General features: G+C 39.6%; 1 protein-coding gene across 3 annotated transcripts in view; it reads right to left on the bottom strand.

Annotated features, from left to right (window-relative positions):
• rab11fip4b (RAB11 family interacting protein 4 (class II) b) overlaps positions 1 to 12,877 on the bottom strand; it is a 51,229-nt gene that overhangs the window by 18,520 nt on the left and 19,832 nt on the right. For 2 of the 3 annotated variants that reach the window (XM_005748947.1, XM_005748948.1), the window contains exon 1: positions 10,713 to 11,184. The exons of the other annotated variant lie outside the window; for it this stretch is intronic. In XM_005748947.1, coding sequence (XP_005749004.1) covers positions 10,713 to 10,790 — 78 coding nt within the window. In that variant the 5' untranslated portion in view covers positions 10,791 to 11,184. Of the gene's footprint in view, positions 1 to 10,712; positions 11,185 to 12,877 lie in introns of those variants that run through there. 3 annotated transcript variants of the gene reach the window in all.

Below are 12,877 nucleotides of genomic sequence, written 5' to 3'. Positions count from 1 at the left end.
ATTTGGGAGATTTAACTGTAACTGATTAATGTGCAGAAAGGTCCAATCAGAACAGTCAAATTAAATATGAAATAATGAAATATTGGTTTGCGGGGAGAAAAACGTAAACTTGCCAAGAGATCATCTTTCGGGGGTCACCAAAACAGTGGATCATCTGACTTCATGTCCTCCTTCACCACAGCCATCTCAGCCTCGCCTCACTAACCATGTCTCCAACCTGCTCAACCCAAGCTCTCCCTCTGATGTATTACTACTAAAGAGTGTATTCATAATATTCACAATGAAATTAATTTGGTGCCAACGCATCCTCGGCATTCAGTTCATCCAGGAAGATCACGTGGTATCATTTAGGCTGCAAACTCGAGACAAAGATGCTGCTGGACAGTTACATCCTACAGTGTTTGCTTCTTCAACCAGAAACACTTTGTACTCTACATGTCACTTTGAGCTACCCTGATGAGACTGCTAAAAAAGTGATGATTAAGGAAGGAGCTTTGCCTATGAGTGCATGTTTGTATGCGTTTACTGAACGCTTCTGTTTATACCCGCCTGCTCCAGAACAGCCAGGGGGCTTCAACTGCCAAAACATGAGCCTACCGAGCATTTTGAGTTGCTCGAATCCCTGAAGCAAAAAAATAAAAAAATAAAGCTGGCCTGCCAAACAGCATCTGAACTGCCACTGGCTTTGAACTGACGGACTGAGGATGCCAAGATCTGCTGTACTTTTAAATGTAGCTGTTCGATCTGAAGGCTGGCATGCCTTCACATCTCATTTGGCACATTTGGCCAAAAGAGGATCTTTTTTTAAAATCCAGATATTAAATGTTTGATTTGACCAAATCAGTCATATTATTCATCAATTATCAATACCTCCCCCCAAAAAATAAACATTAAAAACAATTTAAACAATGTTGTACGCATCCAGCTTCTGCTGTAATACTGCACAGCACGGACGTTGTCATACACAGATCTCAATATTTAAATCAAATAGGAAAAATACTTTCTGATCTCTTCGTGAGCCTGTTGCTGCAGGGGTCTGACCCAGTTAAAATACAGACGTCCTATCGTTCCTTTCCTGCTCTTCTCCCAAGTGAGGCCAACATCAGCAGCAGAGCAAGATGGAGAGATGAAGGCGAGAGAACAATCAGTACCTTCCTGCAAGGCCTTTTGTTAGTTGAGGTTTCTGTTCACTGCAGACTATACAGTAAGTGTATTTGTTTGCAAGCTAAAGATAGTTTCATGTGTGTTACAGTATTTGTGTGTATGCTCATCATCCAGCCATCCCTTAGTAAAGCCATGTCTAGTAACCATACAGGGTTTGAAAACAAACTAGCCAACTACAAATCACTGTAGATGTGCTAACATAAAGTTGATTGATTGTCATTTATTTATAATAAGTAGTGTTTTTAAGTATGCCATTAAATGCTACTAAACATTTTGAAATACAGACAGAATTGTGCAGAATCAGTCATGTATAAGAAAAGGAAGAGAATGCACTAATATCAGACATTATTTATATTCACTGCAACAATCTAAGCAGCGAGGAGTAAAGAGATAAGAAGACAGAAAATGAACAGCAGAGAGAAACTGAGCGAAACAAAAGGGGAAAAAATAGAGAGCAACCAAATGTAAATTAAACCAACTAAAATAAGCACTGCTATTCCTTTCAAAACTTTTGAGTTTTTTTTAAATAAACATAATAATTTTACAATCATAAACTTTCAGCTGAGCTTGGTAGTGGCATTAGTTTTTCAGCTGAGACTGCATGACATAATGCCAGTGCGCAACCCTGAAACTCACAACACTGAGTCATGTGCTTTTTGTGCTAGAGTTGTTGAGCAACATTTCAGAAGATTAAGCAATAAAAAAACACAGTGACATACAAATGATATTACTGCACAGCCATTACCCTTGTAATACTAGAGTATTAGTTACCAGGGAGGCAAACAGTACACAGTAATCTCTCATTACAAAATGAGGGTGTGTAACAGATTATAAGAAAGGAGAGAAACATCCAGATGTGTTCTTGTTATACAATTACACAAAGTGTTGCTACTAATATTCACACCCAGCATTTTCCCAGTGTTGTGACATGAAGTCAAAAGACCCATCCACATACAAGATGCAAAAGCAACTCAATCAGGTAAAATGGGAATAAAGGCAATAAAACAACATAAAAACAGAGTGAGTACAGCACAAAAAGATCAACTCTATTAATTATAACTATAGTAAATCATCATGATTAAAGTACACAATCAAACGGTGTTAAAAAACACAAACCCAGTCCTAGAGAGGCTTCAGAAGACATATTCAAGCTGGCAAAAGAGCTGAGTAAAAGTTTAAGTTTACCTTTGAAAACCCCAACACGCCGGGCGGTGAATCAATGATTTGGTTTCAGTTATCGAGAAAACAATGTACTCACAGCTCTAAGTCTTGGATCCCAGTACAAACGGAAGCTTTATGATCAAAAGAGCTCAGGTTTGTTAAACATACATTTAACCTATGAACTTGAAATGATTTTAAAGACGTACGGGAGAGATTGGTATCTCGTTTGCATAAAGAACATAGGGATATCTGAACAGTCTTGATTTTACAGAATCTGGGTGTTGTCCTAGAAAAGAAGGAAGGTGGAATCCGGTGGTGGTAAACCCATCTTGGGGTATGCTACAAGTACTGTATTTGCTTTGCCTGGGCAGTAAAGCCTAGCAGAAGAAAGATGCCTGCTGTAGCTGAAGAGGACCCCAGAGTGTTGTTATGTTGGACCCTGAGGCAACAACAACAAGCAGGCCGATCATGAGCAGAGGTGCGGCTCTCTGAGGAGGTATCGACTAAATTAATCGGCGCTTTGTGCTGTTAGCAAGTTTTTGCAAAAATCCAGACTGCTTAGTGACCACTCAGTCCAGGTACCTTATTATGGGTTATGAGCTGAGGGAACATTAAGGACAAATTGATGACTCTCACAGAATGGTCTCTACATCTTTTTAACCCGAGCAGTGTCAGCGTCAGTGAAGGCGAACGATAGAGTACCCTTCTTTTCAGAATTTGTGTACAGCCTAGTAACATTTCTTTAAACCTCAGAAAGAGCTGTCACAGTGCAACTTTTCCCATTTCAATTGCTTTCAAGGATGGTTTGTGCTAACAAGATGGCAAAATTGAGATGTTTTTTTCTAAAGCAATTTCAGGACTATTTTGCCTATAATGTTAAAAGAAAAGACTGGTTACATTTTAAACAAACCGTTAGCGCATTCACACTTTGCCTTAGGCAACAATATTCTCCAAATCAAGCACTCTCATACATATCTTCCAAAAAAAAGTTTGCTGTAAGCACACTGAATGAGTCTTTTTCAGTATAATTAACACATGGCTACAATACATCCTTGTGCATAATAAAAGCTCACAATGCACATATGCAAAACACTCACACAAATAGTGATAGCAACTTCAGTCTCTCATTCAGCAGGTTGGAAAACAACTACAACGTTATTATGACCACAATTAAAGAGATTCACATCTTCTCGCGCCAATTTAGTCTATGCTGAGTGCTGAAGGTCGATACCATTTTAGTGCTGAACAAATCATTAATCTGCTCTTCTGGTAAAGAGGAGAATTATGTTGACAGCCATGCATTTCAAGAATTAAGTGATGTAAAAAGAAGGCGACGACTGGTTGAAACATAAGTCTTGATTCAAGTCGACTGCTTTACATATTTCAATCATTTGAAGTTTAATTTTATTCAGGAGACATTGCAGTTTGTAATGACTTTAAGAGAGTAGGATCTTTTTCTGGGTACCACCCTTTAAGGATATTTAAAGAACATATTTGTGGGATGTCATATGAGCAAAGCCAGATTAAAGGGATTATACGTCTCAATAAGGCTTTAAAAAAGTGTTGTTCCAGCTGCAGGTTTGTGGAATAACTAGTTAGACAGTAACCACCTTTTTGTTGTCTTATTGAGCAAAACAAGTGTCGAGAAGGCTTAACAAAGATGGAGTGCTACGCCACTTTGAAGAGGGTTTGGATGAGCAGACGCACGAACTGCTGTCGAGTGGATCGATCCAAACCGATGAAGCTTTGATTTAGAGTGAGTCAGCAGTAAAAGGACTGGAGGATAAGTAGAAGAGTGAGAGGCAGAATGAAAGGGGGCAAGATGGAAGAGAAAATGGAAAATGGGATTGAAGGAGAAGAGCAGGATGAGAAATCCAGACTGAGAGCTGCAGTGTCTCCCTGCTTGCGTTTGTCAGACTGAGCCACAGAGATAAGAGGCGTTTCTCTGCAGAGGCTTCCCCCCCCCCCCATTTCTCGCTCTTTGTTCAGTTTACTCTCTATTCTCCAAACATCTATTTGCTCCTCGTTTGTTAGCGCCACAAAAGTATTCAGCTAAAACCTGAAAAGTTAAGCTTTCGCTTTGATATGCAGCATTTTGACTGTTGCCGTCTGGTGCTTTGATTACCTTGAGCCTCTGATCCTGTCAGAGAAGCAGCTCTGGTACAGATGGAGTGCAAAAAGGCTTTATAAGAACTTAAAAGGCTACAGTTACAAATAAACAAATGGTGAAATAACTTGTTAGCAACTAATAAAAATTTTTTAACCCTTGTTTGATGATCGTCTTTGTAGCCTCCTTTATTTTTTTTTGGGGGGGGGCGCACAAAATTATCACTAGGTTAATCTATGAAGCAAATAACCATTCGGTATTCCTTGAGTTGATGAGAGACAGTTGCAGCCACACCTACATGTATTCCTTAAACATCTGCTCGTTGTGTTTAATGTGCATGTTTCTGCCTGTGTAACTGCCTTACTCAGATTCAACAGTAAGCATTATTCTTCCTGAATCATATCTGACTCATGTTTAAACTCTGTTTGTTTAGGTCAACGCTGTTTGAAATGCTGTGTGAATTAAACACACCAATACACACACGTCTAACTGAAATGCTGAAACATGAGGAAACCATGAGACTCTTTACAGCCTCACTGTCTTCTTGCTCATTCATCACCAGGCCATAACCATAACTGAAACATGGGGGGGGGAAGACGTTTGTTTCAGGTAGCTACTTGAGTTACAAGAAATGCCACACTGGACAAAGGACACTGTAGGGAGGGACTGCAGACGCACACTGGAGACTCTGTGGAGGTACGTTCAGTGAAACGCCCCTAGAGTTAAAACGCTGTGCACGTGTCAGTATTTGCTTCTGTATTTCTGAATTGACTGAATGAAGATGAAATCAGATTCAGTTTAGACGGTTCAAGGTACGTTCAGTTAATAAAAACAGGAAGAACCTGAAATACATCCCATGATTAATGTGCCAGAGTTCATTGTGTTCATAAATTTGAGAACTGCATGTCTGTAAAGTGACAAAACAGTGAGGACAAGCAGCTTGTAAAAACAACTGCTATATGATTCTGATCAGAGTTATATTTGTCATTAGTTTTAATTTTGAATTTTTAGTTTCGATTCAGTTGAGTTTGAAGTGTTTTAGAGCGACTTGGCTTATCTCAGTGTATTTATTTATTTGGTTGACAATGTTTAGTTTTGGTTTAGTTTTTGTTGAAGATGCACTGATCTGATATTTGAATTAAATATCGCTTTGACTTGAAAGACTAAATGACATGAAGGAAGCTAAGAGCAAGGGAGGAGCAGTTTGGTGACGTTTCAAGTGACTCAACTTTATTTTTATGTTGGCAGATGCTCTCATTTTAACTTCAAGCTTCAGTCAGATGATTCAACATGACTGAAAAGTTTTTACTATAGCCATGTAACACAATTTTATTCTACATATAGTAGGGTTGTCAAACATAAGGCCCGGGGGCCAGATTAAGCCTGGCAAAGACTCCAGTCTGGTTCACTGGATGGCTTTAGTGAAGGAGGGCACAAATATTGAACTTCAATGTATTTTCACAAGTTTTACAACTTTTAAAAGGCCTTCCTGATTGCCATTCACTCTGCACCAAAACTAGAGATAAACAATAAAAATTAACACACTGAAAAAAGTTCCTGTTTTTTCACTATTTTCTATAGAAATTTATTTTTTCTTTTATTTTAACAATTGGTCCACTGGGGCAAAAAATGGACATTACTTAATGTGACACTTGTGACTGTGATACATTTAGAAAACAGCCACAGGCTTAAATGTTTGCAGTGGGCAACAGTATATAAACTCTTATGGAAACTTAATTAATGTTATACCTTGTAGTAACATCAGCAGGCTACTCGGCAACCATCCTAACATTTGACTCTGTGTCAACTCAACAAAATACAATGTCAACAATTTAAATAAACATCTGCCATCACCACGTCAACACGTTCAAAATAAATAAATGAGTTTATGTTTAAATACGTGGAATGATCATTTGGTTTCGGTATTTAATTGGGTATCAAAAATCATGCAGTTTTAATTTGTATTGGTGCAAACTACTACTTTCCTGGTATCCTGACATCCCTTTTTTTATCATCAGGCTGGGGTTTTTTTTTTGGACAGGAAGACTTTTGTGTACATGTTGGTTACCTACAGTACTTGGTACCAGCAGACCCTTGAAGCCAAAGCTCGAAACTAGAAAAGTGCAAATTTGGCTTATCTTCAGTTTCTGTGTTAGTTTTCTATTTTTAATATAATGTGGGGGTTTGGCATCAGGGACAAGTTCAGATAGATAAGATATCATAATAGAAACAATACTTCATCTCATGTACACATCCTCATTTCAACATGCACCAAAGCCTCCTGAAGCTTGCAGAGTTGATAAATTTCACTACACTGAAAAAAACATAAAACTAAGGACATCAGTTTAGTTTTAGTTAAATGTTGTTTCTCACTGTTGCTGGTGACACTGATATTTACCAATAAAGCATGTGTGTCGGTTTTCAAACACTTCATAATGATAAATAATAATAAAAATATCTTATATATAATGACAACGATATAAAAAGCAGGCCCAATTTGAGCAGTGATTAAAGCCCAGTGACCGTCTGTTTCATCTTGAAAAATGAAACTGTTAAAATGAAAATAGTTGTGTAAGCATCTGTCACAATCATTTAAGTTTAACCCAAGGTATATGTTACGAGGAAGTGCAATTATGAGAAGCTGTCACACAAAGTGGGTAGTTGTGAATTAGCTCATTTGCCCTTGGTTTGACATGTGCTATGTGCTCCTGCCAAACAAAACAAAGGAGTTGGCATTAGCTGGCAGAAGTCATATCAAAACCATACATGCTTTCCTGTAAGTACTCCAGTCAATGACTGTAAGAGATGCGGCAAATTCAAACGACTGCTTTATCAGTCTAAAACCCAGAGATATAAAACACGAAAAAAGGAGAAAATAATTACTCTCAATTAGAGCTGGGCGATAGAACGATAACGATATGTATCGCGATATAACTTTTACTCGATAGAGAAATTAAGCTATCGCGATAGACCTCGCCGCTCTTGTCCTCTTAAAAAAAAAAAAAAAAAAAAAAGGTCAGCCAATCCAAATTAAGTAGCGCAGAGCCGAACCAATCACAGCAGCAGCGTCACGTCGCGTGACTTGTTACGTACAGCACAAGTGCCAAGCCGCACGTGTGTTTGTTTGGGAAGTAGCCAGCGGGTAATGGAGGAAATGAGTGTGCCGACTAGAAAAATCAACCGAGCGTGACCGAAGAGAAAACAGATGATGGTTCCAATGCCGGAGAGATTGTCGAACGGAAGAGCCATAGAAGTTCTGTAGTGTGAAGGTATTTCGGCTATTTCAAGTCTGACAAAAAACAGCGTAGCGTGCACTGTAAATTGTGCCGAAAGCAAGTCTGGAAATACAATAAACTGGTGCATGCGTCACACTGTGCGCCACGTTATTGTTTCGGTGAAATGAATTTCTACAATACTGTTACTGTTAATTCTACTCTCTGCAGTGTTTAAATGCTTACATATACACACAGTTACTGTCCGTCCACACATACGACTCGGTTCTGCTTCTATGCCCCAGCTTTGTTTACTTTTTCCCACCGAGGCTTCTAGACTTCTGATTGGCCAACATTTCGGCACGGTTAGGAATCTAGCGCCACCTGCTGCTTTGGCATGTTCATAGCAGCGTTTTCCTTAATTTCTCCCTTTATGTGTGGACGGGATTATTTTTTAAAACGAAAACGGAAAATCTCCGTTTTCAAAAATACCCGTGTACGTGTGGACGTAGCCTCAGTCTCTGACTGGAAGCGCTAATTCGTCATTCGGCTTTTGTCAGACTAAAGTAACTGTTAAAACTGTTTGAAAAGCTCAGCTATACAACAAGGAGAGATTGAGAATTTCCTTTTAGTTCTCAGTTTATTTGATATTGACAAAAGTTAGTCAGTTTTGTCTGTTCTTCTGTAAAACAAACTAAGATTTATTTTTAGAATTAATATTTTGTTTCTAAGTGGAATTGACAATTTAGTCTGTTTTGTTTGTTCTATTTTGAAACTTAAACGCTTTAGTGGCTGCCTTTTGTGTAGTTTGCAATATTTGCCTTTATTTATCTGAAAAAGTCTCATGTTCCTTAAGTACATCTACCCTGTTGAACTTATTATGGGAAATAAATATTTAAATAAAAACAAGCTGCTGATTATTTCACATTTTACTTGTGAGCAACGGCACATTTAAATCTTACAAATATAGTTATTTGGCTTATATCGTGATAGATATCGTTATCGCCTGAAATGAAAAAAACATATCGTGATATGAAAAAATCTCATATCGCCCAGCTCTACTCTCAATCATATTTTTATCCATTATATACTTAAATAATTAATAAACCATCAAATCTGATGACTGTTTCATCTTTTTGTCCTCAGCGTTGCAATCCACTGATTAATGCTTCCCTTGAATTATCATCGTCACCAACAAAAAGAGAAGTTAGTTATCTTTCCAGAAAAGAGGAAAAACTGACTCATTTGGAGTTTCACAAGCACTTAACACTCGCTGTCCAATTTACTGTTCAGGTTCGTTATTTCACAGCTTGAGAGTGTTGTGTCTAGAGTGTTTTATGAGTCATCAAACTCGCGTCCAAAGAAAAGAAGGGGGGAAAAGGACACCATCCTTCTTCAACATAGTGCATTGTCTTTCTCTTAACTGGCAGCTCGTGAGCCCACTTGCTGTCGGCTATTGAACGGAGGCATTTCAGCGTGCTGTTTGGCAGACACTCAGCAGGTGGTCTAGCCCCCGTCTGCCATAGGCGGTTGCATTAAAACCCCATTATCTGTTTTTAAAAAGTAACTTTAAAACACTTATAACTGGTAAATGGTGAGAGCCAGGGGAGCTTCATTTATTTTTAAACCTAGAGTACATGATCTCAGTGACGAAGAAGCTACAGTATGAATGGTCCTGTTTAGATAATTGCTCGTTTTGTCTGTCGATTGTTGTGTCTTTTCTCTCAGTAGCAGTGTGTTGGAAGGCCCGGAAGAAATTGTGTAAGAGGAGTGACTGTGACTCCTGGAGATTAGCTTTCATTCACCGAGTACAGCTCAGAACTGCATGTTAATCTAGTTATTCTAGTCCCTGAGAAATACAGGTGCACTGGTACAAATACTTGGCTATGAGACGGTTTTGGTGATGGAAACAAACATCAAATTACTGTAAAAAGCAAATGTGTTAAAGTGTATGCCCTTAAACACATTTGTCTTTTCAGTAGAAAGATCTTCGGAGAATGTTTTCGTTTGTTTTGGTCCGGGTGGAATCGACAGCAACTTTCCTGCTCAACTAAGAGAGGGCAAATCTCATTATGTAACGTCCAGTCACAGAGCAGCAGGTGTATTCAAAGTGACTACAGAGTCTGACGTCATGTATATGTTGCCACTGACAATAGAAATAAAACTCCCCTTGCCTTTCTATTTTTAGAGAGTTGAATAAATACGCTCAAAAGTTACAGCAAACACGAACGTGTGCAAAAAAACTATCAGGAAGGATTCTCCATGTATTTTAAGTGTAAATAAATCATAGCATTTGCAAACAATTTAAATGTATAAAAAGAGAAGTTTGTATATGTGCAGTGGTCATGTGACAGGCAATCTGTAGTTTTGTGGGATGTTATTAATGAACTTTGGCTCATATCAGCTAATGGGAATTTTTAAGTATGAAATGCTGCAAAATGATGATGATAATGATTAGATAGATACATTTATTTGACATTTATAAACACAACTGTAGAAAACAACTTTGTCACATTTATCTGCTGTTCTTTCCGTTTCTTTCTTTCTTTCTTTTTAAAATAAACTACACCTGGACATTCACTTCACATGTTTTTTCATCCCTCTCTCTGTCATTCTCCGTGTCTCCTTCCAGCTACCCTAGTTTCCAATTAATCCCATTACCCTCAGGGAGAGATGCTGGGATGCAAATGAAGCAGAGGGAATATGACAGGAGGAGGGGGGAAGACAGGAAAGCAGAGAGAGGAAAAAGAAGAGAGGAGACAGGAGTGTGCAGGCATGACACCAACAGCTGAGCAACACAGACAAGCAAGCTGTGAGGCAGGGTCAACTACGTGCAACACTCACATTCAAACACACAAACCGGGGGACAATGGACCGCCGCTGAAGCATCACCCCCCTTAACTCCCCTTTAACTCAGCTGTCTTTCCCCCAACGCGTAAACTGCTTTTCTTTCATTAAACCCCAGCTTCTCCCTGCGGACCTCTTTCTGTGTTTTGTTCTCATTCTGTCAAGTCATCTTTTATCACCCTCACATTTCAGCAGGCTTGCTGCACTCCCTGGTCTCTTACCCCGTTAACTAGTGCGGGGAGTCCATGATCGGCAGTCTCCCTCTTTCCACCAGCCAAAACGTGTTCCACTGAAGTCATCCAGTCGCCCTGTTTACCAGGGCTAAGTCCGTTGTCTTGGCTTTCACGCGCACAGGTGTTCCCTTCAAAGGCAAGTGTGAGGGCAGGAGGGGGGGAGGCGGAAACGACGGAATAGTCCAAAGGGTGAGTCCCCGGTAGTGGTATAGTCCACGGAGAGGCAGAGGAGCGAGGCAGGCTGTGTCTTTCTCTTTAAAAACACTGCACTGGCTTTTCCCGCACCAGCGCAGACTCTCTCTCTCTCTTTTGACAAACGCGTGCACGCGCAAACACACACACACACACTCTCTCTCTCTCTGCACCTCACACACTTTCTCTCGCTCACTTGTTCGCCGGCTGACTCGCATTCACACAGCGAGAGCTCGGATCGGGCAACAGTTGTTGAATTTATGGCCCCTCCTCCTTCTCCTCCTCGCTCCCTCCTCCTTGCAGGTGGTCGCTTAGCAACTGGCTGCTGTGGGCGGGGCTTGTAAGAGTTCTCACATTGCTGCACACTCGGCTCTCGGCTGCCGCCCACTCAGGCTATATTTGCATATGAAGCCCGGCCTGCCTAAAAGTCGGACTCCCGGTGAAGAAGAGGCCAGTGCATGTGTGGGCTGTGAAGAGGGGGAGGAAGGTGACGGTTGTCACTAAAACTGAAACAGTTTGCATTCGGTGATGCAGCAGGTTGCATGAGATAGGTCAAAAATACAAGATGTGCTGGTTAGTCATAGCGGAAAAGAAGATCAAATTTAACACAGGAAGCATGAGTGAGAAGGAGAGAGGGGATAGAAAAGAAACTGGAGGCACTGGTTGTTCATTTCACTTAATGAGGTCAGGAAATATCTTGGCTGTAATGTATTTTTCGAGCAGAGGAGCAGACAGCAGATACAATAAAATGACTATATGATAGAAAATTAATTTTTAAGAAAAATAACCCCTCACTGAGTTACTCAGTTCTGTGTTGTTAAACAGAATGTTTCGGGGGCTGGTCAGACAAAACAGCCATTGTAGGCAACATACCTCATATGGCTTGGGCTTCAGAAAAATCAGTGTAGGCGACTGACATGTTTGCATTTCATTTATGGGATGTGAAGAAATAAAGCTTGGCGGCACAGAAAATCCTCTCAAAAATGATGCTATGCTAAAACTATTTTTGCTTTAGCATTTGACAAAACAACTTTTTTTCCAGTCATGCCATTTCCTCTGCTCTCTTATGTAACTTCCAAAAATTCTATGTATGTCGGAAAAATGGCCTGTGAGTGGGCTCTCTATAACGTGGACCATTATTAGCTTAGCTCCACAGAATATCTGAATCATTCTCACAACTTCCACTCCATGCTTTACTCCTTACTTGTATTGTGAGTCGGCCACTGCCTCAGAGTCTCTTATAAGAGACAGAAATACAGAAACAAACTGGTGTGTTGTTTACTTTTGGTTACTTATTTCTTAATATTTGAGTAATTCTACATTAAAACTCAACTCAATAGTCTGCTCTGTAGACTGCACAGAAGAATTTGCAGTGTCCCCAAGAGGACTTATGCCAAAGTAAGATTAAAGGAAACTTACCAGCACTGTAATGAAATTAGCTCAGATTGCATAATATTTAACAAATGATGAGAAAAATCATATATTTCTGACTGTAGGATAACAAAGTTCAGAGCCTTTATAGTATATGGGCTGATCTAGCCGGTTCTCATTCCCAGGGAATCAAATACTGCTGTTTTGTCAAAGCTTCTGGTGTCTCAAAGATAAAATCAAGGTACCCTTAGGTGTCGTTTCTGTGACGCACAGAGATATGACAATATTGAGAGGGTCTCTCACTCCCAGATTATCATATGCGGTCCATTTTTAAATGCAGTGGCTAAGCGTCATATTAACAATTTAAAACAAGGTTTATTTTAAACCTAACCAAGTAACAAGCTGATCATTTTTTCCTCTCTTAAAACAGATTTTATCTCTAGGTGTGCAATATAGAAATAACCAGCATGTGAAGGCACCACTGGCCAAATCTGTGAGATGTCAGAGGCAACTGACAGAACAGCAGTTTTTGACAGCCTGGAATAAAAATGTGTTGAGTATTTGTTGTTGTAAGTCATAGTGCTATTCTG

The sequence above is a fragment of the Pundamilia nyererei genome, unplaced genomic scaffold, assembly GCF_000239375.1.
Source record: "Pundamilia nyererei isolate P.nyererei 1_Seehausen unplaced genomic scaffold, PunNye1.0 scaffold00234, whole genome shotgun sequence".
NCBI lineage: Eukaryota > Metazoa > Chordata > Actinopteri > Cichliformes > Cichlidae > Pundamilia > Pundamilia nyererei.
The sequence above is the reverse complement of the archived record's forward strand: the minus strand, read 5'-3'. Positions and strand labels throughout refer to the sequence as shown.